The 27001-nt window shown below is 39.1% G+C and overlaps 2 protein-coding genes across 2 annotated transcripts; one reads left to right on the forward strand and one right to left on the reverse strand.

Moving 5' to 3' along the window:
* The first annotated feature begins 29 nt into the window (after nt 1-29).
* On the forward strand, nt 30-12560 carry tonsl (tonsoku-like, DNA repair protein). The gene is made up of 28 exons (XM_004082521.5): nt 30-333; nt 416-511; nt 605-747; nt 832-1015; nt 1100-1229; nt 1318-1489; nt 1568-1682; nt 1762-1913; nt 2009-2161; nt 3238-3363; nt 3478-3676; nt 3760-3815; nt 3899-3988; nt 5159-5231; nt 5312-5475; nt 7198-7321; nt 7402-7628; nt 7699-8137; nt 8234-8451; nt 9144-9250; nt 9351-9501; nt 9577-9655; nt 9726-10033; nt 10922-11093; nt 11187-11362; nt 11765-11835; nt 11916-12049; nt 12213-12560. Exons 1-28 carry the CDS (start codon nt 309-311, stop codon nt 12410-12412), a joined length of 4284 nt encoding a protein of 1427 aa, XP_004082569.1. The 5' UTR covers nt 30-308; the 3' UTR covers nt 12413-12560.
* Nucleotides 12561-13546: 986 nt separating this feature from the next.
* On the reverse strand, nt 13547-14973 carry gnly (granulysin). The gene is made up of 5 exons (XM_004082250.5): nt 14795-14973; nt 14611-14681; nt 14072-14149; nt 13850-14004; nt 13547-13765 (listed from the first exon to the last, which is right to left on the reverse strand). Exons 1-5 carry the CDS (start codon nt 14838-14840, stop codon nt 13696-13698), a joined length of 420 nt encoding a protein of 139 aa, XP_004082298.1. The 5' UTR covers nt 14841-14973; the 3' UTR covers nt 13547-13695.
* Between the last annotated feature and the right edge of the window lie 12028 nt (nt 14974-27001).

Consider the following 27001-nt stretch of genomic DNA (forward strand, 5'->3'; position numbering starts at 1 on the left):
GTCAAAGTTTAGGTAAAAGTTAATCCTTCTAAAAGGATCGGCTGACGCTTTTTCCTGGCGGGCCGATCGGAATTGTTTTGTGTAATCGAAGCTAAAAACAGGCAAATATTCATACGTGTTTGATGTGCGAATTTGTTTTTCTTGCTAATAATCACGCAGGATTGGACACGCATGTGATTGAGAAACGACAGAGGATAGACCAAAACCCTGACATTTAAATGAAGAGAAACGTCTGATCGATTAATGTGCGAACTGGCGGTAGTTTAGTGGCGCTAAGTGAAGCTGCCTTACTGGTGAGGAGAACGAAAATGAGCTCCTCGCGGGAGATCAAGCGTAAGTATCGCTAACTTGTTAAAGTTTTGCTCTTGCTAAAGGGCGCGTGCGTCAACTGACTTGTTTTGATTTCCGCTCGCAGAGCTGCAGAAAGCTAAAAGTAAAGCTCAAGCTAGCAACAACCTAAAAGAAGAAGCCAACATCTGCAACCAGCTGGGAGAGCTGCTGTCCAGGAATGGTATTCAGCTTTGATCAACTCCAACTTAGCCGTTTAGGACCCTTGTTTTTCTTCATGCTTGTGTGTTATTGCAAGTTTTTCCATATGTTGTAGGTGATTATGAGGCAGCCATCAGAGAACATCAGCAGGAGCTGTCTCTGTCCGAGAGCTTGGATGATGTGATCGGACGAGCTGTGGCAAACCGCAAGATAGGAGAATGCTATGCAGAGATGGGGAACATCAAAGCTGCTCTGAAAGTGAGTAAACCTGAGGAACAAAGGATGACGGTCAGGTTTCAGACCCCATCATGGATCTGTGTGTGTGTGATTGAATCCCTCCAGCATCAGCAGTGTCATCTGGACTTGGCTCACTCTGTAGGCGATCACGCTGAGGTGCAACGAGCTCTAGCCACCATCGGTCGAACCTACCTCTTTCGTTATGAATCCGACCAATCCAAGAGCAGCTTGAAGAAGGCAGAGGATGCTTTCAGGAAGAGTCTGGCTATTGTGGATGAGCGTTTGGGAGGTCTGCACTGGTTCGTTTCTATTTTTGCAAGAACTATCGAATATGGAGGATTTGTCATAATCTTTTTTCTTTTGCAACCTGCAGGGACTGTCCCCGACAGAGAAATCGCTGAGATGAAAGCTCGTCTTTTCCTCAATCTGGGTATCGTCTGTGATCACCTGGGGGAGTCCAAACATTGCAGCGAGTTCATCCGACGCAGCGTCTTCATTGCCGTGTAAGAACAAACCAAACGTCGGGTGTGTTGTCGTGCATCCCTGATGGGTTGTCAGCGATCCTTTCCCTTTTCTTCTGACTTTCCAAAGAAAGAGCCAGCTGCTGGAGGATCTCTACCGGGCAAACTTCAACCTGGGTAACATCTATTTCCGTAACGGCGAGCACTCCAACGCCGTGCGGTGCTTGGAGCAGGCCAAAGAGTGCGCCAGGAAGATGAAGGATAAATTCATTGAGAGCGAGTGCTTTCACTGCATCGGCAAGGTACTGTCACCTCCGCTGCTCCCCGCAGCTGTGGCTTTACAGGTCTGAGTAGTTCATGCTGCAAATGGCTGTGAGCAGGTGCAGCTGTCTCTCGGGGATTTTGTAGCAGCCAGACGATCCTTGAAGAAGGCCCTCCAGCTGGGATCCCAGCAACCACAGGACAGAATGGCTGTAAAGAAAGCCTTCAAATACGGTAAGAGTTTTCCATCCGCTCGCTCTGGCCGTTGAAAGTATTTCTCTTTATCTCAGCAAAAAAGTGTTTTTCTCCTCAGCTGACCGGGGTTGTAAATTAGAGGAAGACTTGGGTGAAGATCAGGGCAAGAGGCTGGGCCCTCGTCAGGCCGTGGAGCTGGCGGAGCAGCTGGGGGACCTTTGCTGTAAGGTCGGATGCTACAGCAAAGCTGTGGATGCCTACCAAGCTCAAGTGAGAAACAGCAAAAGATGAACGCTGAACACGTTCGTTCAGGCCGTCTCTTACACTTTATTAAAAAACTAAAAAAACAATCTTTTGTGGTTTAGCTGAAGGGAGCTGAAGAGATGGGAAAGCCTGCCAGGGAACTGGCCGTCATCCACGTCTCTCTAGCCGCCACGTACACGGATCTGAGGCGGCACGGCAAAGCGGTGGAGCACTACAGGAAGGAGCTGGCTTTACGACAGGGAAATTCTGTCGAGGTGGGTGTGAAACTCCACTGTGGGGTCAAATCAAGATCGGTTTACAGACACACTCCAAGGAAAATTTTGTTTTTGTGGCATTTGTCTGATGATGGAGGAGATATTTAAAGAAACACAACTCAGAGGTTAATTTCTACTAGTATTTTTTAAATTTGGGCTAAAAACAACCAAATTATAATTAAAAGACCACTAAGCTTTTTCAATAGTTCTAAAGATGATCAGAGTTGGTCTTTAAAGGTATTGAAAAACCACATTGTATCATTGGAAACAGTTTTATATTTGAAAGCACACATTGTAATCTGGAAAGAAATATTGTAAATTTGAAAAAAAAAATTGAATGAAAGAAATACTAAAAACCTTTTAAAAAAAACAACTATAAATCTAAAACTGTTACCAAATCAAACACATTTTTTGTAAAACAGCTGCTTTTCTGTATTTTAAACTTTTTCAAAATGTGTTTTTTTCCTCCTCTTTTTAGTCCTCATTTTATTTGTTGGATCGACTCCAAAAATGAAAACTCTGAATTGATATTGTAGTTTGAGGGATGAAAAGGAATTAGAGAAAGAAAGCAAAAAAAAAAAAAAGTTGAAAATTCAAAAAAACAGCTGTTACAAATAAACATTTTTTTTCATCTAACAGTTTTATGTGTATAGTTTATTTTTTCAGTTCTGTATTTCTTCAAATAGGGAATATTTATCTTTTTGAATTTTACAATTTATTTACAAAAAATCAATATTTTTTCAATTTAACAATATGTATTTTCGTGTTTGAAGCTGTTAAATATTGTTTTTTTTTCAAATGTACTGTCTGTTTTTCTTTTCTCTTTAAGCTAATCCTGATTTTGCCCCACAGTTGAGTTTCTTTTTTGAAAAAGTGGATAAAAAGGGAGAAGAAAATAATAACCAAAAACCTTAAACGTGTTGGAGATGACTGCCTGATCTTTACCTGTCTGTCTGCCTGTCTGTCTGTCTGTCTGTCTGTCTGTCTGTCTGTCTGTCTGTCTGTCTGTCTGTCTGTCTGCCTGCCTGCCTGCCTGCCTGTCTGTCTGTCTGTCTGTCTGTCTGTCTGTCTGTCAGGAGTGTAAAACATGGCTGAACATCGCAGCAAGTCAGGAGGACAGTGGCTGCCCCCTTGAGGGCGTTGAGAGCAGCTACAGCTCTGCGCTCAGGTGTGCTCAGGTGGCAGAGCTCAAAAGACTGCAAGTGAGTCAGAAATTAGGCAAAACAAATCTTGAAATAGTAGGAAAAATGTGTTTCAAATGCAGTATTAGAGGGGAGAAGAAAATCAAATTCATGCAACGCACAACTGACCTGCAGAAACGAGTGCTGAGACTTTGGCTGGCGTATCAGAGGCGAAGCGGCGCGGCGACTGCTGGTGACACTGAAGCGAGGCTGCAGGAGCTGTGTGCCTCTGAGGGCTGGAACCCAGATGGGAGTGATGGTGAAGAGGAGGACGAAGAGGAGATGGACAACAGTGAACCTTTGGATGACAGTGACGTCCTTCTGTCAGACTCAGGTACCAACGCGGAGCTCACTCTGAGCAACGATCAATCCTAACTTTTGTCGGTTTCATGTTTGCCTAACGGGACTAATCTGCAGATGAGGATCTAGAGGGTTACGAGAAGATGGTCTCGGGAAAAAGGAGGACAGGAAGGGTGAGGCAGCAGCCATTTTTTTCTCCCCCTTTTTAAAATAAATCATCCCAATCTGATCTGTTTAAACCTTTTCAACACTTCAGTGGAACAAGAGGAATGAAAAGGGAGAGACGTCTCTCCACAGAGCATGTATAGATGGAAACTTGAAGCAGGTTCAATACCTGATTGAACAGGTGAGCAAAAAACTGGCTACTTTTTTGTTTGGATGAAAAACTTTTTCACCTGGAAATAAATCAGGTATTAGTGCCAACATAAACATAAATAAATTAACGAGAAAAAAGTGGGAAAATTAAGTTGCAATTGTATGAAAAGAAATTCATAAGATTAAGAAAAGAAAAGTCCAAAATTTACGAGAATAAAACTTTGAGAAAATAGTTGTAATTCAACAGGAATAAAGTTGTAACATTGTGAGGAAATTCTTAATTTTACGAGAAAAAAATAGTAACATTATGAGGAAAAAAAGATAAAATTGCACAAGAATAAATCATAAAATAATGAGAAAATAAAATTTAAATAATTACAAGAATAAAGTCGGAGAATTATGAGAAAATTTGTTTAATTTTCCAAAAATAAAGTTGTAACAAAATGAGAAAAAATTCCAAAATTGAAAAGAACAAAGACATCAAATTATAACAAAGTTATAATTTTATGAGAATAACGTCATAACATTATTTAGGAAAGAAGTTAAAAAAAGTACAAGAATGAAGTCTTAAAATTATGAGAAAAAAATGATAATTTTTACAAGAATAAAGTTATAATTTCTTAAGTTATAACTTGAATTTAAGAGGTTAAAGTAATACATTTATGAGGCAAATGGCTGTTTACTAAGACAAATATTAACAACAAAAAAAGAACCAATATTGTGTTTTAGTATTACAGATATCAGAGCGCCTTGTAAGCAGTAACTTCAGCACTGCTTTCACATATTAGGAAATATTGAGTCTTTTAGTGAGTCAACATCATATTTTTGTGTAGTGATTGAAAAGAATTGACTGGACCCTTGTGGGTTTTCGACAGGCGCGTCATTGACGCCATCGGCAAGATAGGAGTAACAAATGCATTATGGGTCGTAGATTCTAATGATAAACTAACCAACCTTATCTTGGAAAAACCATGGCTATATGTAAAATTTGTAAATGAATTTTTTTCTCATGATTTTGCAACACTATCCTCGTAAATTTTGGACTTTTGTCTCAGGCTTTTATGACTTTCTTCCCGCAGTTCATTTTGATGTATTTTTTTTGTAATACTCCGTTGTTCCGTCGTACAAAATGTCTGCAAAGACCAAAGAAAGTTTTATGGAAAAAAAAATGTACTGAAAGCAAAAGTTATTTTTCTGATAGGGTCACCCGGTGAACCCCAGGGACTACTGCGGGTGGACCCCCCTACATGAAGCCTGCAACCATGGTCACTATGGTAACGAATTCTCTGAAGTCTTTTTTTCCTGCTGGTGCTTTTCCTGCGTTTTGAGCATTTGGCTTGTGTCTCTCGTACAGACGTTGTTGCTGTGCTGCTGGAGCGAGGGGCAAACATCAACGACGCCGGCGGCCCCCTGTGCGAGGGGGTGACTCCTCTGCACGACGCCCTCACGTGTGGCAACTTTCGAGTTGCAAGGCTGTTGGTGGAGCGAGGAGCCGCGGTCACACTGCAGAACTCTAAGGTGTGTTAGTGCGCATTTTCTTTTTTGTTTTTTTTTTAAACCCCCATATGAAACCATAAAGCAAAAGCGCCTAAAAGCTTCCAATTCAAGATGAATGAACCACTTTCTATTGCGATTCCTGCACTTTTTGTGTCGGATTTATTACAGCATTGTTGCATCGTTTTTTCCTTTTTTAATTTATTATTCCCTGTGATGTTCCACATCATTTCCCTCCTGCTGTGATTTGTCAGCATGATCCCTGTAATCCTTATTTAATTTTTGAGCTCAGAAAAACCTCCTGCAGAGTCAACTGAAAAACTCCCCAAGAAAAGCTTTTTACATTTATGTCAAAAGGAAAACACGTCATCCTTTTTTGATTTACAAGTTAGCTTTTCTGTAAATTTGTCAGCATAGCGTCTGTAAATGTAATATTTTTCCAGTAGGAACTTGTTTGACACGCGTATACTAAGGAAAGGCATTCACTTTTTAGGTGTTAAAGGTAAGATTTAAATATGAAAAAATAATATCAGCTGATAATAATCACATCTGTATATTTTGGCAGCCTATTAATTATTTATCCCTAATTTCTTTTTACATTAGGTTCATTTTTTGCCTTCTTTTAAATATTTTCACCATTTTTCTTTGTTTTTATCGGACCTTAATTAGGAATCTAAAAATATTTGAAAACGTTTACATCAAAGATTTTGTTTTTTGGTTAAAAATGTCCTTGAAATTCTGCAATAGCGATAAAAAAAATAACCAAGAACTTGATACTAACTGATAATCAAAGAAACAAGATAAAATAAGAAATAAGGCCATTTATTTTCTCAATCCTGTTTTATTGTCCCAAATTTTTTGACTTTAATTTTCTCTTTGTGTTTTACGAAAATTCAGAATTTAAGCTGTAAATGGAGAAAGTGAAGAAGATAACAAACAAAAAACAAAAGTTGAAAAACGCAAAACGGAAGCTGTTATATTTTAAACTTTAATTTAAATTTGATTAAACATTTTTAGTGTTTCTTAAATTAATTTTTTAAACTTTTTTTTAAATGTCAATATCCATCAATTCTTCCTAGTTCAAATTGTAGATTTTGAGTTTAAAACTGTTTTTATTTTTTTTAACTGTCTATTTCTCACAATGGATGAAAAACCCCACCTTTGGTTGTTTTACTACAACTCTTACCTTAACTAAATGCGTTATTGTGGAAGGATTTTAGTATTTGTGCTGAAGTAAATAAATTACTAACCATTGATTTGATAAAATGCGCAAATTAGGTCAATTACCCTTGAATTGTGTATAAATCCAGATTCTCTGGATTTTATTCCAAAGCATAAAAAAAATGTCCACTGATCTGCTCTAAAATGTCTTTTCATGTGTTGGACATTAGGGGGGCCTTATCACAAAACTTTCCTTTCTTTGAATTTTTTTTAAGTTCCTTTTTACAAAAATCTTTAAACCCTTTTTGATGTGTTTGGGTCACTGATTCCTCGCACAAACGTGACCCTGTGGATATGTAATAATAAAATAACTCTTGGATAAAATCTTTCTGTGCTTAACATCTATAATGGCAGAAAACCTCTTTTCCACTTTTTAAACATTTCTATCATTTTTTCCTATGTGAGAAATGAATAGTAAGTAAAAAGGAAGCCATTTTTAAATGTAATTTAGATTTTCTGCTTAAAAAAAGCTACTGTTGTCACTTAAAATGATGTAATAATAAATATATTTTTTTTGCTTTTTAGGGGGAAACCGCTTTGGACACCCTGCGTAAGTGGCAGAGGACCTACAGCAGAGAGCTGGACGATGACACCCGGCAGGAGTGTGCAGCCACGGAGAAGCTCCTCAGGAAGGCGCTGGCTGGTGGAGGTACATCTCTCACAATCGTTCGTCATGTCCGCCGCGTCCGTCTGTGCTCTGGAACTGTTCTCTGTCTCCAACCACTGCAGTACCAGCAGCTCCGGCCCCAGCCAAGCCTTTCGACGCCCTGCAGGACAGCCAGCTGTTCGATGCGGAGAACTCTGAGCCTCTTTCCGCCTCTAGGGGGAGCTGTTCTTCAAGCCAAGACTGTTCTAGGACCGGGAGAGCGGTACCCATCAGCCCCAAACGGCGGCAGAATTTTGGCTCATCTCTGAGGCACAGAGCCAGAGGAGCAGAGACGGCTCTTCTGTACGGGGTAAAGCGGGAAAATTGTTCAGCAATGACCACATTGATGATCCCAGATTATAACAGATTATTTGCTATAGATTGACAGCAGCAGCAGCTCAGATGACAGCGACTGTCCAGTCAGCCCTCTGCGACCCGTCCGTCCCAGACATCCTCACCCAGCAGCCCCCAGTCAGAACAACCAGGAGACCGCCGCAGTGGCAAGCTCGGCGCGAGAAAATAACCCTGCTCCGTCCGTGTTCGGTCGGGAGGAGTACCACAGCGCCATCCGTGGGTTAGGCAGCGCCAAAACGCGTCTCTATGCTCACTCACAGCCTCAGTTATCTGCCAGCGCCGCCGCCTCATCCGGCAGCAGATCGGCGCTGGTACCAGAGGATGAGTATGTGGCTGACGATTGGCTGGAAGACGATGTGGGGGAAATGCAGCCGAAGAAGAAGAGGAGACTCAGGGAGTCCAACGGAGAAGAAACTTCTGTGAAAAATCAAAACAAGCAATTCATCTCAGAACCTGCCAGCAAAGGTACAGAGTCAAGCTCCTGTGATTTTTTTTCGTTTTATCGTCATGATTTTGGAATGATGTCCAAATGCCCGGATATTTATCTCTTCTGTCCTGCAGTGACCACCTCCTCCTCTTCGTCCTCCTCCTCCTCCTCCAGCCGCAGCCTCTCCCAGAGACGGAACGGCGTGCCGAAGCCTCATCAGGTCAAAATGACGCAGATGCCGGGGATGGTCAGGTTAGGTCGCCGTGAGGTGAGCAGGCCGCTCAGCCCCACCGTTGCAGATGAGGACTTCATGGCGGAGACGCCCTCACCGCCTCCACAAGTACACATTCAGGTTAGGAATGCACACTTTTCGTAAACAAATGGCTTTTCTTTACCTGTGAAGGTACTCTAAGAACTATTTGTTATACATGAGAGGGTGAAGTCCCTGTTTCACCTGCAATTAAAGCTTCAACACCTTTAATATCCTTGAATTATGTATGTTAATGTCGTGCAGCTGTCCTGGAGGGACCATATGGTTTTCGCAATTCTTTGCACATGTCTAGAATCTGGTGAAAATGAATGGGGCCAAAATCTCCTTATGGGGCTCAAAAAATATTTCAAAATCCACAAATGAAACAAAAAACACACATGTTTAGGATATCCAGAGGACGTGAAATTATGGGATGGCCAGAGAACCTCCAGCTTGGCAGTCAATTTATGACAAAGTGTGAAAATTTGGTGATTTTTCACACAATATTGTTAGAAAAAAATGTTTCTTTGAGGGATCTTCATGAAATTTCACACACATGCCACTAGATTGACTGTACAACTGCAACCAAAGTTTCGTTGACCTTTGACCTTGGGAAGAGGCCGCCATCTTGAACTGGCAAACGATACATTAGTAGTGCGGGCTTGGTTAACAAAAAAATAAAATCTGTTTTTTTTAATCTAAATAAAAATCAAATCACTCAAAACAGCATTTTATAGCTAAATCAACATTGTGCACATAGAGCTGGTGTTCATTTTCTCCTCATGTTGTTGCAGCTTCCAGCACCGTCTGCGGCGGCCTCCATGCCTGCATGTCTGCCTCCTCCAATCAGAATGAGAGTCAGGGTCCAGGAGGACGTGTTCCTCATCCCCGTCCCACAAAGGTCCCAGTCAAATTTTTACACTTCATCAGTTTGAACAGCACTGATCCTCCGCCGTCAGTGTTTCTTTTGGTGAACTAACGTGTGACCCGTGTTGTTCCAGTGAGGCGGTAACCGTGTGGTGGCTATGCGAGCAGGCGGCTCAGCGCTACTACCAGAAATGTGGGCTCCTGCCTCGCCTCTCGCTGCAGAAAGAAGGCGCCCTGCTCTCCCCCCAGGACCCGCTACTGTCCGTCCTGCAAACCAATGAAGAGGTGAGCCAATCAGTCTTGAAATACAGTCATTCTAGTTTGTTTGACTGAAGCTGTGTGCCGCGCTTTGCGCCGAAGGTTCTGGCTGAAGTCTGCTCCTGGGATCTGCCTCCCCTCCCTGAGCGCTACAAGAAGGCCTGCCAGAGTCTGTCAGTGGGTGAGCGCACACACAAACGCACTTCTGCTGAGTTTTGCTGTCCTCAAGTGACACCAGCGTCTCTCCTCAGATGAGAACAGGCGCGTGACCCGGCTGTGCGAGGCTCAGGACGGCAGCTCATCGGTGTCGCTGTGCGGCCTCAGTTTGTCTCCCTCTTCCCTTAACCCGCTCCTGCGAGCCCTCAAGCTCCAAGACAACCTCACCGAGCTGCGCCTCTCCGGCAATCGCCTATCTGACACCCTGTTTCCTGAACTGGTAGCTGCGGCAGCCACCACGCCCCGACTCCGACTGCTGGACATTTCTGCCAATTCCGTGACGGGAGAGGGGCTGGAAAAGGCCGTGGATGCTCTGAAGGGACAAAGCCATTCTGCATTTCCGGTAAACCCCACATGTCAGCATCCGACACTAAGAAATATATCTGAATATGATCTGAATTAGGTAAACTCATCACCTTTACACTAGAAAAAAGGTCTCTTTCAATAAAAGCTTTTAAAAATTCACATGTTTTAGGTGAAAAAAAATCCATCAATGGATTTGGTGGAATTTGTAAGATTTCTTAAATAAGTTGTGATGTCCTGCCTCTGTAAGACGGAATTAAATTTAGAAAACATAAACACTTGCACTAATGTAATTTAATCTGGCAATTGGAAATCTTATGTCTCAAAATAAGGGTTTTGCTAAAAGATAATAAAGTAGTCATATTTTTACCTTTCCCCCCTAAATAAATCTTTTAGGATCTACAACGGTTTAACCGTCTTATTTCTAGACCATAGTCATTCACAATTACACATTTTAAGTTGATGCTTTTTTAATTTGCTGTAAATTAGTAAAAAAAAATCAAGTAAAACCTCAGTTTCCCTAAATAACTAAACCTCTTTCTTGAAAAAAACTTTTCACCATTCACAGATAAAACCTAAAGTATTATAAGTAAAAAAAAAAAAAAAAAGTCCTGTAGAAATATTCATTAGAATAAGATGTTTTCAAGATTTATTGTCTCAAAATTCTTTAAAATTTGTACTGAAAGGTAACTTGTAAGTTAGCTTTGTCTTGTATTATGGGAAAAAGATATTTAAACTAGAAATTAGGGGAAAAATTCTATTCCATTTTGGGTTTTCCTTAGGATATTTAGATGGAACTGATTTAAAGATGAACAGAAACTCTTTTGTGTAGAGATATTAACAGAAGAAATGAAGAATCCTGCTTTTACACGAATCTGAATTGACGTGCTTTTCTGTTCTGATGACCTCACGCGTCTCGCTCTTGCAGTGTCTGGAGGAGCTGGATCTCAGCATGAACCCTCTGGGGGACGGTGTGTCCGAGTCTCTGTCCTGTCTGCTGTCCAGATGCCCCCTGCTTACCAAGCTGTCTCTGCAGGCCTGCGGCCTCACCGCTCGTTTCCTGCAGCAGCATCGCCTGCTGCTCGCTGGCGCTCTTGCAGGTGACTTCTGTCCCCCCCCTTCCATTCATTCGAACTGAGCTCCACCTGGACCTCTAATACGAGACATTTATTTATGCATGTTTTATCTTTTAGCTTCGGACCATCTAAAATCTATATGCCTATCCCACAATGCACTGGGCTCCACTGGCTTTGAGCTGGTCCTGAAGACTCTGCCCTTGCATTGTCTCACACACCTGGACCTGTCTGCTGTCCGCAGAGGTCTTACAGACGGCCCGGCACTGGAACACCTCGCCAAAGTCCTGACCCAGGTGAGCTCACGGCGTTGTGTTCAAGACCCACTCCGGTCATCTTTTGATCTATTTTTAAGGCATTTCCAGTGGTCTTAATTATCATAATGCCGTTTTTAGCCTAAATAAAAAAAACTGTGTTGTTTCTGCAGAGCGATAAGAGTTCATTAGAAAGTAAGCCCTCCCTCACTTACGTCACCTATCCATTTACACGCATTCCCACTAGTTTACAGCTCCTCACACCCCCGCCGGTGGTACGAAATTTATGAATTTGAATAAAGAAATACTCTGAAAAGTAATTTTAAGCTACATTTTCTTCATATATGTCTTCTTTATTCAGAAACTGCCACAAGAACATGTTAAAATACTATTTCCTTACATCAAACAACAGACTGATGTACCTCGTGCTTCTGTTTCCATTAGGACTGTACTCTCATCCAGCTGAGTCTGGCAGCAAATGGCTTGACTGACAGCAGCGTTTCCGCCTTAGCCAGGTTTGCTTTTGTTTGTTTTCTGGGTGAGATGATGTTTAAGGGTTTTTTCGTGATTTGTTTCCTACTCTCTTTTTTTCAAGGTGCCTGCTGTCGTGTCCGACCTTATCAAGCCTCGACCTGTCAGGAAACCCGTCTGTGACATCGGCGGGACTTAACTGCCTGCTCGCATCCTTGAGAGAGGCTTCCCGACCGCTGAGTCTTCTAAACCTTAAAGGTGTGCCTCGGCCAGAACTTAGAAGCAACTCTACATGTTTGTTTCGTGTCATTGTTGACCTTTTTTATGATTTTTGTGACGTGCTAGAAGTCATTACAGTGGGGATACATTTCCTGTTTTTTGCATGTTCTCAGTTTTCAAAGCTTTGTTTTTTTTTCCGCAGGTTGTCAGGTGTCAGGCCCATGGAGCAGTACAGACCTAGAGGATTTAGCGGAGCTGGTCCAGGATCTCCATCTTTGCTCTCAGGGCCTCAACAAACTGGACCGCGACGTCTTAAAGCAAATCTGGGACAGGGGTCAGCCACAGGGACGCTTCCTGGACAGAAACTCCAAATTCCTGCTTTCTGCTGCAGCCTCCACATGATCATCTCATCATGGTTTTTTATATTTGGAATCCATCAAGTTATCTCTATAGTGTTTTTGCCTTCCTTATTTATACAAGTAAAGACTGTTCTCAACCCAATCAATGATTGTGACCAGAATTAAAGAACAATTAAAGGAGCTCATGTCCAGTTTGATTGTTGGGAGTCTGGTTTCTAAAGACGTCTGTTCAGGATTGTTTCCTCATACGATCTCTGCGTGTTCACAAATATCTCTGCTTGTTCCATATGTTGAACCTGAAGACAAAAAATGGTTATAGTGAATTTTTTTGTTTTATTTATTTGAATTTAAAAAAAAAATCTGTGGATGTACTCCCCAAGTGAGCTTCGAGTTTAGCCAACTTTTTTCCAACTCAAAGGTTTTTCTGGGAGAAACCACCTGGAAGATCCACTCTGATCATATTTTGATTTGATTTTAAAAGCATTCCCAGTGGACTTTTTTATTATGAAATATCCTGTTTTTAGCCAATGTACAAAAACCTATGTGGTTTTTTTGGACATAGTTTCTGCAGAATGGCAGGACTTCCTTAGAATTTAAACCCCAAGTTGTGGGCGGGACTGTTGGTGCGGAGCAACCCCATTTCCCTCCCTGTTTTGCTCGAAGCAGGAAGCTTGTTGCCCAAAATGCGTCACAAATACAATCTTTTTCAAACTGCATCTTTTTATCTACTTGTTTCACAACAATTTAAATAAACAAAACACTCAGAAATGCATTTTTGAGCTTAATTGTATTTATATATGTCCTAATGAGCAGAAAAATTGACCAAAAACACAATTTTATCGAAGTGGGTCTTTAATACCTGTTGGATGCAGTTTACAGTCAAGACTTTGCAAAATGTGATCAGCGCGAATACAGAAATGCAAAAAAGAATGGTTGATTCAAAGCAATTTAACCCTTGTGCTATCCTATGGGGTCAAGATGACCATTGACGTGTTATTCCTACCATGACAAACGTGGATAAAGGTAGAGAGGATTTTATGTAATCCATGGACACCAGTAAAAATCACAAATCATTGAAGGAAAAAATGTTCAGCGCACTGTTTAGTGCAGTGGTTCCCAAACTGGGGGGCGCGGTGGAGTCTAGAAACAAAGGATTTGTATGTTTGTGTCAGTGTGGGGGGGCCCTGCAGAAAAAGTTCGGGAACCACTGGTCTAGTGGGTTTAGATGACCCAACTCCCAACGTTATAGTGCCTACGATAACACAAGGGTTACGCAGAATGTATTTTTATTGCAAAAGATTTCTAAAGCTGTAAAAAGTTGCGATCTTAGGGGATGGAATTGACCTCCATGAATGGTTCTTCATTTAGGGGGGTCAGATCTAGTAGCTCCTTTGGCCTGAAGATAAATAAAAAACATGATAAAAACCATTTCAATGTAACGGAGAGAATCTGAGGACCTCAGAGGCCGGCAAACACTCACCTGCACGCTCTCACGTTCACGCAGATCGTCCTCACATCGTCTGTAGTTGTGAGCTCCTCAGTTAGAACATCAAGGTTTTTTGCAACAAATTTTTTGCACTGAGATCGCAGTAATCCAATTTTATCACAAACATTTAAGAGCTGAGATTTTATTTTCTGTGGGGACAAAAAGAAGTGGTTGTCCTGACGATCACGAGGCTCAACACTGATTTAGATGTTTTACCTCCACTTTGGTGGTGTTTCCTAAAGCTGCCTTCACCTTCTTCAGCATCCACTTACACCCCCAGCACATCCCTGGAAGCTTTTGATAAAAGCAGAGTGGCAAAATAAATACTTAAAGTAGTGATTCTTCCCAAAATAGAACATTTTTCTCACTTTCTTGTTTGTTACGAATCCCCATCTTTAAAATATTATATATGTTCACAGGCAAAAGCCAACCAAAAGTATTTAGAGATCACTTTTATAAAGTTGACATTTTATTTAGGGAGGGTTTCAATTTAATTTTAACATGTAGACTTTAAAAATCTCTGCTTTTAAAAATTGAGATTACTTCATTTTTGCTTATTTTTATTTGAGTTTTTACGTAAAAAAGAACTTGACATTGATGCATGGAAATAACTCATTTGCAAAACCCAGATTCTAAATTTGGTCAAAGTATTTGAGGTTTTACAACAGAAATAAATTCTTCCAGCTCTCAGTTATTTAGAGATGATCGTCAGAACATTTACTAATAGCACAAATGTTTAAAGGCAGATACATTACCCCCTCCGCGGAGCCCTCCAGCTGGTTTTCATCGTCAAGTGTCACCCGGCCTGTTTCACTTATTGTCCAGACTGTGGAGGAAAGAAAACAGAAAAAAAAAGGATGCAACTGAAACTGGAATGGCAGACAGAAAACCGAGCTATAGAGATGTTTTTACACTGGCTGAAAAGATCAAACACCACACCTGATATCACCAAGACGGCCAGAAGAAGTACGGAGGTGGACTCCATGTCTGTCAGATATCAGTGGTCTGAAAGTGTGACTGTTGGTGGAGAAGAAGAGCTTCTATATATCACAAGTTTGCATCTGTTGACCACAAACAGCCTCCCTCTTCTCTGACCACAAAGATCCCACCAATCAAATGTTTTGTTTCCTTTCAAAGTTATTTCCCATTTAGAGAAAAATGATTAACATCTAACTATCGATGATAACATTTGTAATTAGCATTTTCTAAATTTTCACACACATGTTAAAGTCCCACTCCTATTAACAATTGGCTCTATTGTAAAAGTGTTCCCAGTGGTCTTTTACTTTGGATTATTTTTAGGCAAAATTGAGTAAACCTGCCCCAATTTCCCATCATTCCATTGTTTACACTCTCCTGCTAGTTTACAGCCCTTCAAAACCCCAAACAAATATTAGTGGTGCAACAAAATTAGCGATCAATACTGGAGCTTTCCAGCAGTACAGTTTTGATCCAGATGCCAGATCGGTCTAGGAAAATAAAGACATACATGGATCTAATTGTCTGCAAGCACGTCTACATGTGTTTTCCAATTTTTTGTCTGCTCCTGATTTACAACAACTTTAATAAAGACATAGTCAGAAATGCTATTTTAAGCTGAACTTCCTTGAAATATTTCATCGTCAGAAAAAATGGTACAAGAACATGTTAAAAACACTGTTACCATTGAAGTTGGTCTTTGAACCGCAAACTGGATTAAAAACAAGTGAACAATTTAACATACCTTTATGTAAAAAAGGAACCCTCTACTTTTAGGTATCAGACTTAGTCTGTAATAGAGCTGTGATGATCATAGAGTTAAGGTATGTTCTTTGGTTGTGTTGGGTGATCGATAAAATTGTATTATGTATAAAAGTCAAAAAACGTAGAATATTACCCAAAAAATGTAAGGTATAGCAAAATGAATGCATTATCTTTTGCACATTGACTTAACAGGTAAAAATCACATGACCTAGAATGACTTTTTTTTCTTCAAATATTTCATTATTGACTTGATCTATGTCAGATATAAAAAAAAAATCCTATATATTTTCTAACTAAAAAACATTAACAGACTGTCCCTCAGACTTCATATCTGAAATAGAAGAGCATAACTTATGATTAACTACACAAGATACAGGGAATTTCTATTCTTAAACACCTTAGTTGTACCATCAAAATTACCATGAAGGTGTTAAATAATATCATTGTGGCACCTGGTAAGCAGCATTACCTTGCTTCACTTTTTATTAACAATCTTTCGCACAGTTGATCACACTGTGTATATGGACAGACTACTTAGCATTGGACATTCAGAAAATGCAGTTGCATGGCTTTCAAACCACCTACATAATAGAACTCTGTATATTAAATATGAGGGGTTTTCTTTAGAATTAGACATTATCTAAAAAAGGAGTGCCACTGGGATCAGGTTTAAGACCCCTTTTATTTATTGTCTATTTTAATGACATTGGTCAAAATGTCTCAGAAGCTTACCTGCTCTTTTACATTGTTTCCTTTGGCAAGACACGTCCCCCTCCCTGCCTCCGGTGTTGCTCCACTGGTGTGTGAATTCTTATGAATGTCCCAGTGATGGTCAGAGGGGCAGTAGGCGCACACTGGCAGCCACGGCTCTGTCAGTCTGCCCCAGGGCAGCTGTGGCTACATCAGTAGTTTACCATGAATGAAGAGTGAATTAACACATTGTAAGCGCTTTGAGCGTCTGGAAAAGTGCAGATAAATCCAATCTATTATTATTTTTATATTTTTTTGCTGTCTATAACTCACGTCTTCAGCTAAAGTTAGTTCATGAAGACTCACTGCACTGGGAATTGTGTTTTTGTCATTGTCATGTTCTTTTGGCATTTTTCTGAGGATGGGGGACATTTATAAAGAAAATTAAACATAAAATTGCATTTCTGAGTATTTATTTATTCAAATCGTTATAAATTAGGAGAAGACGGAAAATAGGCAGATTGAAGAAGAACACATTTTTGGCGAATAAAATACGTCCAGTTCCCTGGACAGAGATGGGAAAGAATGTTTTTTTATGCGTTTTTTATGATTGGCCTGCAACATCTTACAAACAAGTTAAACGAGTTGGAGATTATCTAAACTATCACCATTTACCATAACCATTTGTATCATATTTGATAGGGGAATTTTTGATTTTTATTTTTCACTGTTATATTTTGTAGTATTGTATTTTTTTAAATAATTTTATGTTTTAATTTTATTGTTTTGTTATTCCCTTATAAAATAGGTTAATAATAAATAATCAAAAAATAAATGTGACACATATTGTAGTTGGTGCATGAAGTATGCTTTATCTATAATTTATTAATGTACTAAAAATGTAAAAATATTTTTTTTCTGTAATTTTTTCCCCCAACAAGTTAAATTTGTCATCAGAAAGGAAATTTGTTATGGTCTGGCTTAGATTTTGAAAAAAAGGTTTTTGTTATAGCACCATAAAAATGCGTATGTTTATTTTTATAAAGGGTGAAGTGTCAAAGTGTCTGCGTCACTAAACTTCAAAGATAAGGTGTGAATTTCACGACTTGTCATTTTCACCTCCGCCTTTGGTTTCCCCTTCAGTCATTTGAAAAAACTGTCATGCGTTCTCATTCTTACAATGCAGCAACAGCTGCAGAAAAGTAGAATAAGTACATTGATGTTAGCAATGGTTTAATGCCTGGGCTGTGCATGGGTGGGAGGGGCTGTTGTCTCCAAAGCCCTGGTTTAAAAACACACGCTCACTCTTTCTGCGAGTTTTCTTTCTCCGCAGACTCATCTTCATCCCACAGCTCAGGAAATAATGATTCACTTAATCATTTATTTCATTGCAATTCTAAATTTCCCTGAAGGCTCCATCACATGGTGTGGATAAATATTGGTTCAGAATCTATGTTTTTTATTGTGTTTCCCACTTCTTTTGTGACATTCTGATGTGTGTGCGTTCATTGATTATTTTGTGTTAAAGCTGGACTATAAACTTGCGTTTACCTCTGTAGTCCTCTGTCATTCTGTATCCATTGTGGGTAGAAATGATGTTAGATAAATCCTAGTTTGTCAAAAAAAAAAAGCCAAATAGGAGGAAGGAGCAATGCTGACCTTCATCTTGGGTAAATTTGCTTTGGAGCTGAAGAATTCAATTCAATCTTATCAGTATATATAATCTCACTACCCACTTTATTATGCACAACTGCCCAACTGCTCGTTAAAGCAAATTTCTAATGAAGCAATCAGATGGCAGCAACATGCACCAGTGATTTTAGGAATGTAGACACGGTCAAGGCGATTTGCTGCAGCTAAAACTGAGCATCAGAATGGAGAAAAAATGTGGTTGAAGTGAGTTTGAATGAAGCAAAGTTGTTGGTGTCAGTATTTCAGAAACTCCTGATCTACTGGGATTTTCACTCTTCCCCATCTTTCTTTATTTACAGAGGATGGTCCGAAAAAAAAGAAAATATCCAGTTGGCGGCAGCTCTGTGGGCGGAAATGCCTTATTGATGTCAGAGGAGAATGGCCAGACTGGTTCCAGATGATAGAAAAGAAACAGGAACTCAAAAAAGAACTTGGTTCCAACCGAGGTCTGCAGAAGACCATTTTTGAACGCACAACTCGTCCAACCTTGAGGCAGATGGGCTACAGCAGCAGAAGACCACACAGAGTGCCACACCTGTCAGCTGGGAGCAGGAAACGGAGGCTACAATTCACACAGGCTCACCAAAATTGAACAAAAGAAGATTGGAAAAACATTACCTGGTATGACGTGTCTCCATTTCTGCTGCAACAGTCAGATGGTACGGTCAGAATTTGGATCAGAATTTCATGTCAACGACGTGAAAGCACGGATCCATCCTGCCTTGTATCAACGGTTCAGGCTGGTGATGGTGCATGCCCACTTAGTACCAATTGAGCATGGTTCCCACAGCCTAGCTGAGTATTGTTGCTGACCATGTCGATCCAGTGTACCCACAGTATACCCATTTTTTTATGGCTACTTCCAGCAGGTCATAAAGCTGGAATCATCTCAGATATTCTTGACGGTCACAAGATTTCAACCCAACAGAGCAATGGGGATGTGGGATGTGGTGGAACAGGAGATTGGCATTGTGGATGTGCAGCCATCAAATACGCAGTAACTGCGTTATGCTGTCATGTCAATATTGACCAAACTGTCTGAGGAATGTTTCCAGTACCTTATTGAATCTATGCCACCAAGGATTAAGGCAGTTCTGGAGGCAAAAGGGGGTCCAACCCAGAACTAGCAAGATGTACCTAATAAATTGGCCAGTGAGTATTTATATTTTATAGACTTGAATTATGAAGTTGGAGTGGTTTTCTTTGAAACTGGCTTGTAAAATAAGCCACTTTGATGTAACTATATAAAAAAAGCATAAATCCAGACCATGAGTTTATTAACTTTGTTGGTCAAATGGACACCAAAAAACTTTCGTATTTATCTAAAATTTTACATTTGATAAAGAAAAAACAGGTCGATCCCTAAACTAAAATTTAGTATTTAGTGTTGTGTTGCTTTGGTTTGCAGCAGCACAGTTGCAAAAAAAAATGCCCTTTTGTTCTAAACAACACACAAGTCACTCCATGTCTTGTGAACTATGCACAGCAGTTTAATGATACACCCACATATGAAGCATATTAGTGTGAGAATCATGTTTGGGGTTTAGTTTGCTTTCAAACAGGATGTGATCATTTAGTAGATGGGGATTTGTTTGTGGCTGACTCAGAAACTCATGTTGCTGATAGCGATCAAAAACCTAAAAATGACAAACGATAAACCATACTTATCATATACTTATAAGGAAGCTCATCTGGTTAAAATATCGGCCGGCAAAATTACACACAACATTCAATTAAGACACAAAGCTACAAGTTTGGGTTAAATGATTAAAAAACTACTTGGATGAGGGGAAGTTTTGCCCATATTTGGGTAGATTCTGGATGCAGAAAATGCATCTCTACTTGCTTTCACCAGATTGAGTAAAATGCAGGGAAACATATAGATCAATAAAAAAGCAAATCGTAACATTTCCACTGATATTTTTAAGATTCACATTCTTTCTAATTGCAAAATAAATACATATACATATATATTTTTTATTGAGCAGAGTTCGCTTAAAAAAAATTAAAGCATTTTTGTCTTTACTCTGCAAAAAGAAAAGTCCTGGACACAGTAGCAGATGGGGTTCACAAATTCACACCTAGATAGTCATAACATGCAGAAAAACACCTACCATTTCTTTTTATTTTTTTCTGTTTTTTACAACATTAAACAGGTCATATTTGGCTGCTTCTGCTTAACAGTGGATGTTTTTTAGAAGAACTAATAACATGCAAGTATGAACAAACTTCACCCACTGAAACCAAATTCAAAAGCATGACAATGATTTCACACGCATCAAAATTATGAAAACAAGAGTTTAGAATCCTCTTTATGACAGGAAGTCCTTAAAATAATTTTGGACAGAATTAACATCTTAAGTTTGAAATGCAAATGAAAACACTATGAGAACAAGATAAATTGTCTAAATACACTTAAATTCATCCGGTTCTGGACTTAAGGTCAACACTCAAGAGCAACGGGAATTGAGGGACAGAGGTGAAGAGCAGGTTGGAACAGGTGGAGGCAGGTGTCAGATGTGTGACTAACAGATGTCTTAGAAGGGGAAAAAACAAAGGAGGTGAGAGCATCCTAATGTTGGTTTAGAGCAGGGGTCAGCAGCATTTAGCAGTTTCTTACTGACCTAAAACCCTGTTTCCAAAAATATGTTTTGATGGCATTAAGGTATTCATTTACGACAATCAAATTTTCCAGTGTTATATTTACTATGTATAACACTTTAACTTATTTTATGTTGAACAGGAGTTATTTAAAAAAACACACACCCAGTTACAAAGAAGATCCTCCAGCTGTAGCAGATTTACTTAAATTAATACTTCAAAAAAACCAAGTCAAAGATGGCATTTTTCTGTCATTACGATGCTAATGTGCTTTTTAACTTTTTTTCCTTTTAATATCAAATATAAATTATAGTGTAGAATCAAATTTTGCAGCAATTTTGTCGAGCAAAAGAAAAGTTATACATACTTTGAGCTTATTCTAATAATAAACCACTCTTACTATAGACTAAACCTTTTGCTCGTTTATCTGACATGATAAAAATCAAAAAATAAAGGACATAACTGAATTACTTCAAACTGATTAAAGAAAAGTATAAACCTGTTATTTATTCAAATTGATTGCATTTATTTTCTAAAGCTGAAGGCCACAATGAAGGGATGAAAGAGCTGAATGTGGCTCTGGAGCTTCTGGTTGCAGACATCTGCTTTAGAGACAGTAGCTCTGAGAAAAAGGCAGAGGGGGAGGTAGCAGAAATGAAGATGTTGAAGTTTTCCTATTGGATTGGATGAGGAATGAAGACATCAGAAAGACAACTTGTGTTAGATGTTTGTTTGTTTGGATGGATCGTAAGGCCAAACCTCTGACCTTTGGGGAACAGAACATGGAAAAACCTTTATATAAGTGGCCATTTGTTCCCTTTTTCTTGGCTTCTAGATAATATTTAGTACCGCTCTGGTTAACAATTACTGCAGTTGTGACAATCCATATGCACATGGATACATTTGTCTTGTTTGCTATGTTTTTCAAATACTTTTACTATTCAAGAAATTAGTTTTTGCCTTCTTATTTGGTGCTACTAAAGGCAACTAGAATAGACCATCAAATGTGGAAACTTTTATGAAAAGTTTCTTTTTCAGTGTTTGTGTTCCTGCAAGACATTGCCTTTGCATCAGGGATTTTATTGTAAACTGCAAAATAATTTTAATATGGCAAGAACACAACATCCAGTTGTAGATAGCCATGTGCTAGTTGTCCCAGGTGTGACCAGCTCTGACCTCTCAAACACTGAACAACCCAGTGTGGGTATCATTTTAGAAAATGATAATGAGGTTGGACCTATGGCATTTGGAATTCTCGGAAAATCTCACAAATTAATGAATCCCATCCAGATTATATGGCAGTGTGGAGCCATTATTGACTGTAAATGAAATCTGGACCAAGTGCGACGTTATCCATAGAAAATGACTTACTTCTGGCTCCAGCTAATTCAGCAGCCATTTTTTCTTGATGCGGATGCCGCCATGTTGGAGTCAGACAACGTCAGTCAGCAGTGATTGGTCCCAATCGGTCTGAGTCATCTTTTCTATGGCAACCATTCTCGCTAGGAGTGAGCTTGTTGGAAGTCCACACCACTAACAATTGAAAGCGGGCTCGGGGGATTTTGTCATTAGGGGGGAAACCACATACATGTATTGAGGCATCTGATTGGACAGTTCATAACTAAACTAAGTTGCACTACAGAAAAAAATATAACGGAAAAAAAAAATCAGGGCCCTGCTCTGTCTTGTCTTATCTGTCAACTCATCGTTCCTTTTATTTTCCTTTTATCCCTTATCTGTGCAGGTAGGAAACTACCACTAGGTGTCAGCGATGACACACAGAGGAACTTTCAAAGCAGCAGATCTCAGATTCTGTCAAATCTGAGAACTATTACTGCTATAAGAGAGCCAGACATAAAGTGAAAAGAGGAGAATCTTACATCTGTCCACCCACCCCACCATTTGTTTATCTTTCCATTTATCTCTCCATCCATTCTTCTGTCCGTTCGTCTTGCTGGATCTTCAGAGCTGTTTCAGACCTGGACAGAAGACTCCAACAGTTGTTTCAGAGTGACACAAAACAAAAGCAAAAGTGAGATTTGAGAAGTGATGTCAAATGGTGAAAAGTTTTTTTTTTCACAGTCAGCTTTGAGCAACACACAGATGTTTCTGAGATTCGACGAGAGGCTTTTTAATCTGCTGACCCTGTCAAGGGCAATTCTCTGAATTTTTAAAATTCTATTTGTTATTCTAAGAATGTCCCACATACAAACCAGCATGTTTGGTAACTGACTAGAAAATAAAGCTAAGAGTTACATCAATTCAACAGCACAGGTATAGAAGCTTCACAATCTGGCTAAGTAAAATCCTGAACAATAACATCAGTTGTGGTCCCAAGACAGAACTTTGTGGGACTCCGCATGACTATAGCAGAACTTCTGTTTTTATACGTGGATAATTAGCATGTCAAATGGCAGGCACTTACTGAATTGCTTTGGCATCTAAACATGGTGAAAAGGGATAGCTTAAAATCAAAGTAAGATTTGAAATCAGGAAAGAATTGGATTTTAATAACTTGGAGTCAGACAGGCGGCAAAACTGTTGAGGACAACTGTGTACAACCATCCTGGATTTGGAAGGAATGCTCCAATAGAAGTAAACTTTTGATGAAAGCTGCAGTTATTAAAGCTTGTTCATGTCAGAAATGCTAGAAAAACACTTTTCACAATCATGTTGCAGTTGTGAACATGTTAAACATTGAAGTAAATGGGCTGGTCTGTGTGCTAAGAACAAGAAACTAAGACAACTTCAATGCAACGTCTGATAATTCCCAGTTCAAGCTGCAACATTCAGGTAAAGAATGTGACTTTCATTGCTCTGTTGACCTTGTATTACCACATTTTCCTTAGTGACACTCCTGACCACGCCCATCACTTGTATAACTGATGGGTACCAGGGCAGTCCACCACATTAGAAAACTCAGATCATCTTGACCAGAGTGAGCTTACAACCCTTCCTTGGTCTCCACAAAAACCATGTCTTTGTCCAATGTTACGTGTGGCAGAATGGACAGCTTACCTCAGTGATACGCAGCTGATGTTATGCTGTTCAGCCAAATTTAGACCAAATTCTTTAGGAACATTTGCTTATAAATTTACATCCTAAAAGAAAACAGGTCTTAAGGCAGATCTGATGCTTTGAAAGTGCACCTTAAATGTGGGAATGTATGCATCCGTGAATATAAATTAGCTGCCAGCTGAATCTGCAGTGTGGTTCCTCATAATAGTAAAACATTTTATGGATTTTTCTAGAGCAGCGGTCTGCCACTTGAGGCTCCTTTTAAAGGTTTTAAGGTTTCACTATGACTGAACCCCTTTAGATTAAAACCCAGGAAGTCTGAAGGCTCGTGAGGACACACTTTCTTGGTCTGTATTCATACTGAAAATCAAGATCAAGCAAGCTTTTGCCTTTCTACTTCTTTACTAAACTTTGAAAATGATGACTCAGCATAAATTCCCATATTTACCCAGAAGTGACAAAGATGTTCATGTGCCTTTTTATCTGTGAAAGCTCTGTACTATTTATAAGCTGGTGAGACAGAAAAACTCTTTGCAGTTAAACATTTGCTGAATTTATGCAGTTTTAATTTACTGTTTTAAGAAGGAGAACCCATAAAGGAAATTTATCAAAACCACGAATAACATAATCAATCTGCAGGTGGCGCTAGAATCAACGATTTTTCTTTTACAGAGGAGGACCCAATGCAAATTCCCTAAATCATTACATTTATCTCAGTAGGACTTAAATCTACATAAATTGATGGAAAATTAACAAAATAATGACACACAACAAAGTCTGAACATTTCTTGTTTAGTAGTTTAAATTGATGTTTTAGTTCTATAATTAGGCAGTGAAAATTTGAGATTTGAGCAACTGCTTGATGGGATAATTGAAGAAATTTAGTTAGTCTCTCATAGCAGGATATGCCGGCTGTATCTAAACCATGACCTGCTCTTTTAAAACTGAAAAAAAATCCTTTAACAGATTGAAAAGGGAAAAGAAAGTTGTGAAAACTTCTCAAATGTCTCTTGAACACAGAAGACAGCTCTCAACCATAAAGGCATAGAAATCAAGGTATTAGTTTAGGATATGGGACACTTTGCTTCAATAAAACTCTTTATTTGTGTTCACACATGATGTACAACAAAGCCTTGTTGAGTTTCAGTGCAGAGCAAACCTTTAACAGGCATACTTTTTTTTACTACGATGCAAAATAACCAGAAAATAAATAACAAACAAATGAAAAAACAGAGCCAGTAAAAACAGTCTGAGCTGAAAAGAAAAGGAAACTGCATGAGTGCCAATGTTTAAAATGATCTAACTGGTGTAACTTACTAAACTTAACAGTTCATAGGGCTCAATTTTTTAGCGCACCAGGTATCTTAAATTATTAGAAATACAACTTGTTAGGATTTTTACCTTTCTTAAGAATAACAAAACATGACAGCTAAAGTTCATCATAAATAAATAAATAAATCCCGTAAAAAAGTCAAAAAAATCTACACCTAAAAAACTATGCATTGTGGAGATGATTAAAAAATGTGCCTGTAGATAACTTTGCAAAGTGATTTTTAATTAAATTTTTTATTTTTGAGGACATCAATAATGATAGGAAACATACTTTAAAAAAATATATACATTTTTTATTGTCTCACATGAATACTAACTTGCCTAACTTCCAAACTTTTTTAGGGCAGAGCTCTGCAACCTTTAACTTAAAGAGCCATTCGGGACAATTTGTCACTGACAACAACCCTATAGGAGCAACAAAGGCTCACTTCACCCTTAAAAAATAAGACACTGAGTCCATCAATGTGACTATTACAATAAGTAATAATAATCAATTGTTTTTGAGAAAATACAACATAATCATAAAGGTAATTTTTTGCGAAATTTTAAAGTTCACATGACTAAATTTCAAAATAAAAGACCCCCTGTACCCCATATCATCGAAAATGCAGGAAATGAAGTTGTAGTACTTAATCAATGTTGGTGCATCTCAGCCAGAAATTTGTAAACTTCACAAATTAAAATTAAATGAGAACTAAGTGACCCTTAGTGCATCTTTGAATTTTGCTCAGTTAAAACAGGTCCACCTTAAGTACCTAAGACGGACTGTCATACTTAAGGTATACCTTTAGAATGAATTCTGGTTGTGCCCACTGACATCAAGTTGTGGTAAATGTAGCTCAAAAATCAGTTAAAATGTTCGACTTAAGTAAAGTATGAAGCTGCACTGCTTGATGGATTGTTGAAGCATTATGGGTTCTGTAGGCAGGAGCTTAGCAGAGTCGTTCACAATTCAACTGCTTGTGAAGGAGTTGAATGAAGTTTGACTCATCTGATGGTTGGGCCGTATAGTCTCTAAAAAATATCTAATTTTTTTTTTTGTTGTTATGGCTTGTTATTCTTTAACCACAGAGCCTAACAAGAGGGGGTCAGAAGCCAAAATGTTGCAGACACCTGGTTTAGGGCTTTCTCGGTCTGAAAATACATCATCAGGTTAGCGGTTCAGATTTTCAGGATAGTGCTGCATCACAGAACCAGATCAGATGTCCTCATCCAGCCTTAAATGTTCTTTTATTAGCTATACCCAATAACCCTCCATAAGCCGAAGCTGTTTCTGCTGTCCCTCATTGGTATTTTAACCACAGCATGTCATTTCATTAGTACCTAAGGAAATTTTGTAGGGCCGGGAACAATATGTCCCATTGAAATCAAAGAATCTGTAGAGTATTTGTGAAAGACCAAAGAGGATTTTATTACATTTGGACTGGGTAATTCCCCCCAGAAAAAAAGACTTTCCTTTATCTTTTCTCTGCTTTTCTTGTGTACGACTCTTTTCCTGTGCTCAGGTCTTTGCACTGGCTCCCTGTACCTCAAAGAATAGACTTCAAAGCAGCTCTGCTTGTGTACAAGTCTCTCCATGGCCACGCACCAAAGTACATCTCTGACATGTTAGTGCCATATGAACCATCTTGTACTCTGAGGACCTCAGGGGCCGGCCTCCTGTTGATTCCCAGAGTCAGAACTAAACAAGGGGAATCAGCGTTTCAATATTCTGCAGCTAAAATCTGGAACAGCCTCCCTGAAGGCGTAAGACAGGCCTCTTCTGTGTTCATGTTCAAATCTAGACTTAAAACATTTCTGTTTAGCCGTGTATATGACTGAAAGGTCCTATCTGCACTTTTCTTTCCTTCCTTTCTTTTTAAATCTTTTTTTTTTTTTCTTTTCTTTTAAAGTAAATTTTATGTTGATTATTTCTATGATGTATTGTGATTTTAATGCATTTTTCTGTTTTGTGAAGCACCTTGAATTACTTTGTGTACGAATTGTGCTATACAAATAAACTTGCCTTGCCTTGCCTTGCCTTCACCATGCATGAGGGAAAAAAGGACTTATTTTTTAATCTCACAGGAA

Source organism: Oryzias latipes, chromosome 22 (assembly GCF_053564925.1).
Source record: "Oryzias latipes strain Hd-rR chromosome 22, Olatipes_Hd-rR_3.1".
NCBI classification, from domain to species: domain Eukaryota; kingdom Metazoa; phylum Chordata; class Actinopteri; order Beloniformes; family Adrianichthyidae; genus Oryzias; species Oryzias latipes.